Raw genomic sequence first — 2,307 nt, 5'->3', positions numbered from 1 at the left:
ACGTTTATATCTCGGCAATCGTAAAAGACAGAAAGATGATTCAAAAATAACTTTTTAGATCGTGCTCTACTCTATTAGAATTGCTCACTTTTATTATTGGCAATTATTTACTTTCGTTAATTAAGACGAGAAAGCGCGCAGCTTAAGGATTCGGGCGCCAAGCGATTTTTTATTTTCATTAAACGCTTGTATCTCGACAATCGCAAAGGTACGAAGAGGCAATGTGGGGTGGCAACACCCTCGTTCGGAATATCTAAGACGACCTTCTTGCCTCAGATGCTTTGCTAATATATCAGGAGTAATTTTCCGAGATTTTGGACGGTGTGAAACCTGAGTTTCGCTTATCTTATTATCCAAGTTTATTCTTCTTTAACTTTTATTATCTTCTAGCGTCTCTCTATACGGATGCATAATTAAATTCTTGCTATTTTCTAATTATAATCTAATTATAAGTCATTTTAAAATTATAGTATTCTATTAATCTATTATTAATATTGTTATTAATTATGTTTTTCTGAATAATTCATGCTAACGCAAAAAATGCGGCACAAAAATCAAATGTAAATCTAACCAACCTTTTAATAAAACTTTGAACACAATAACGAACCTTAAATCTTTGCACAGTTGTGGATATAAAGGTTGGAAAGAAGAAAAACTCGCGTTGATTTATTTGAAAAATATTTAATAATAAACATTAACGATATACAGAAAAAGTGCGCCATAAAAAATCGCTATGAGATTAATAAGAACCTAACAACTGCAGGTCCAGACTTTTACAAAATATCATCAAATCAGACAATGATAAAGGTGTCACGTGTCACACCTTATATTCCTATCAATATTTCGCAAATAAAGTTCATCGACCATATACCATAAAAATACCTTTTTAAAAAAGTTAAGAAAAAGGCGCCAAAAGAGTTCGCGCCCTATTGTCCGTAGCTATTGCGCGATTGAAACATTATTGTTTTAATCTATTTTTGCTATAAAAGTAGTGATATCAGACATCGTGCCAAGTGAGCGTGAATTTATACATATAAAATTTAATCCTTTCTCACATAAATATATAATTTAATTCTTCTATCGTACTTAATAGAATAATAAAATATTTAATGTAAAAGAACTTGTTAATGAGCACGAAAAATTATGTTTACCATAATATTTAATTTTTTAAAATTATATTATGCCTTTTAAAATAACAGAATACTTTATCCAAAAAAAATTGGCGTCCGACTCGGAATATTGTCTTATTATCATCCAGCCCTTAGCGGCGATTGTTTAATCTTGTCATATATGTGCTCGACTCTTTTGTCGTTCATGCCGCTTATCTCATTGTGATACACATTCAAGTTTAGATTTTTTACATGATCGTCCTTCTTCTGCAGGTAGTATTGCTGACCGAACGTTCCTGAGTAGTAACATCTATATAAGTTGATTGTCGTGCAAAATTATCTTTATTTTGTCGTTAATAAACATGTCGTACCTTCGGAATCGTCTTCGTCGGTACAGCTACTTATGTCGAATTTACCCTTCTCAGACTTAGCCGTGTATCGCACTTGAGCCATCTCGTTCTTGACAGCCATTCTACGACGACGATACATCCATGCAGTTAACAAAGCGCCAATTATAACAATAATCGCAAATACGCCTGCGAGAATATCTTTTATATCTTTCTCTTGAATATTACGGGAGAACAGTTGTTCGTCGCAATTCTCACCTACAGAATAATTTCTCAGTCACATTAAGTCACTGTACGATTCCGAAAAAACCTCAATTCTTCATGCAGAATTATTATTATTATTTTTTAAATGTACTCTAAGTACCTGTATACCCTTGCCTGCAAATACAACCCTCGACTGAATGGCATCTGAAGAATTCGTTTTTACATTCGCAAATCTCCAAACAATGGTGACCATAGTACCCCTCGGGACAAACTGCAATCAACAAGCGTTAATGCATTTAAATATAATTTATCAATATATAACATATAGTTTGGTACATCATTCCTTTCTGATAGTAACAGTCTACAGCTTTCGGTAGCTAAACCTACTTTCGGTACACATGGTCCCGGTCCATCCCGGCGGACATTGACAATGGCCATCCTTAAGCCTGCATTTACCGTTGTTCTGACACTTGCAATGCTGTGTACAATTAACGCCGTAAGTGCCCTCCGTGCAGGGTGTTTGACAGTACTCGCCTTGCCAGCCAGGTCGACATTGGCATACACCTTATTAGAAAATAATACACCTCGGTATAATAAAAGGAATTAGAGTAGACGCATTTAGACGAATGTATATCTCAGGAAGATTC

At 34.5% G+C, this 2,307-nt stretch overlaps 1 protein-coding gene across 1 annotated transcript; it reads right to left on the bottom strand.

Moving 5' to 3' along the window:
• Nucleotides 1-1,169: 1,169 nt before the first annotated feature.
• LOC112456456 (protein draper-like) lies at nucleotides 1,170-2,224 on the bottom strand (the record flags this gene model as incomplete). Its single annotated transcript, XM_025018992.1, has 4 exons — nucleotides 1,170-1,405; nucleotides 1,481-1,714; nucleotides 1,821-1,931; nucleotides 2,048-2,224. Coding segments are annotated over 4 exons (677 nt in total), but the record flags the coding sequence as incomplete, so codon positions are not given.
• Nucleotides 2,225-2,307: the final 83 nt, after the last annotated feature.

The sequence above is a fragment of the Temnothorax curvispinosus genome, unplaced genomic scaffold (assembly GCF_003070985.1).
Source record: "Temnothorax curvispinosus isolate PA1 unplaced genomic scaffold, ASM307098v1 QBEX01006877.1, whole genome shotgun sequence".
NCBI lineage: Eukaryota > Metazoa > Arthropoda > Insecta > Hymenoptera > Formicidae > Temnothorax > Temnothorax curvispinosus.
Note: the sequence above shows the minus strand (reverse complement) of the source record. Positions and strands in the feature narration are given on the sequence as shown.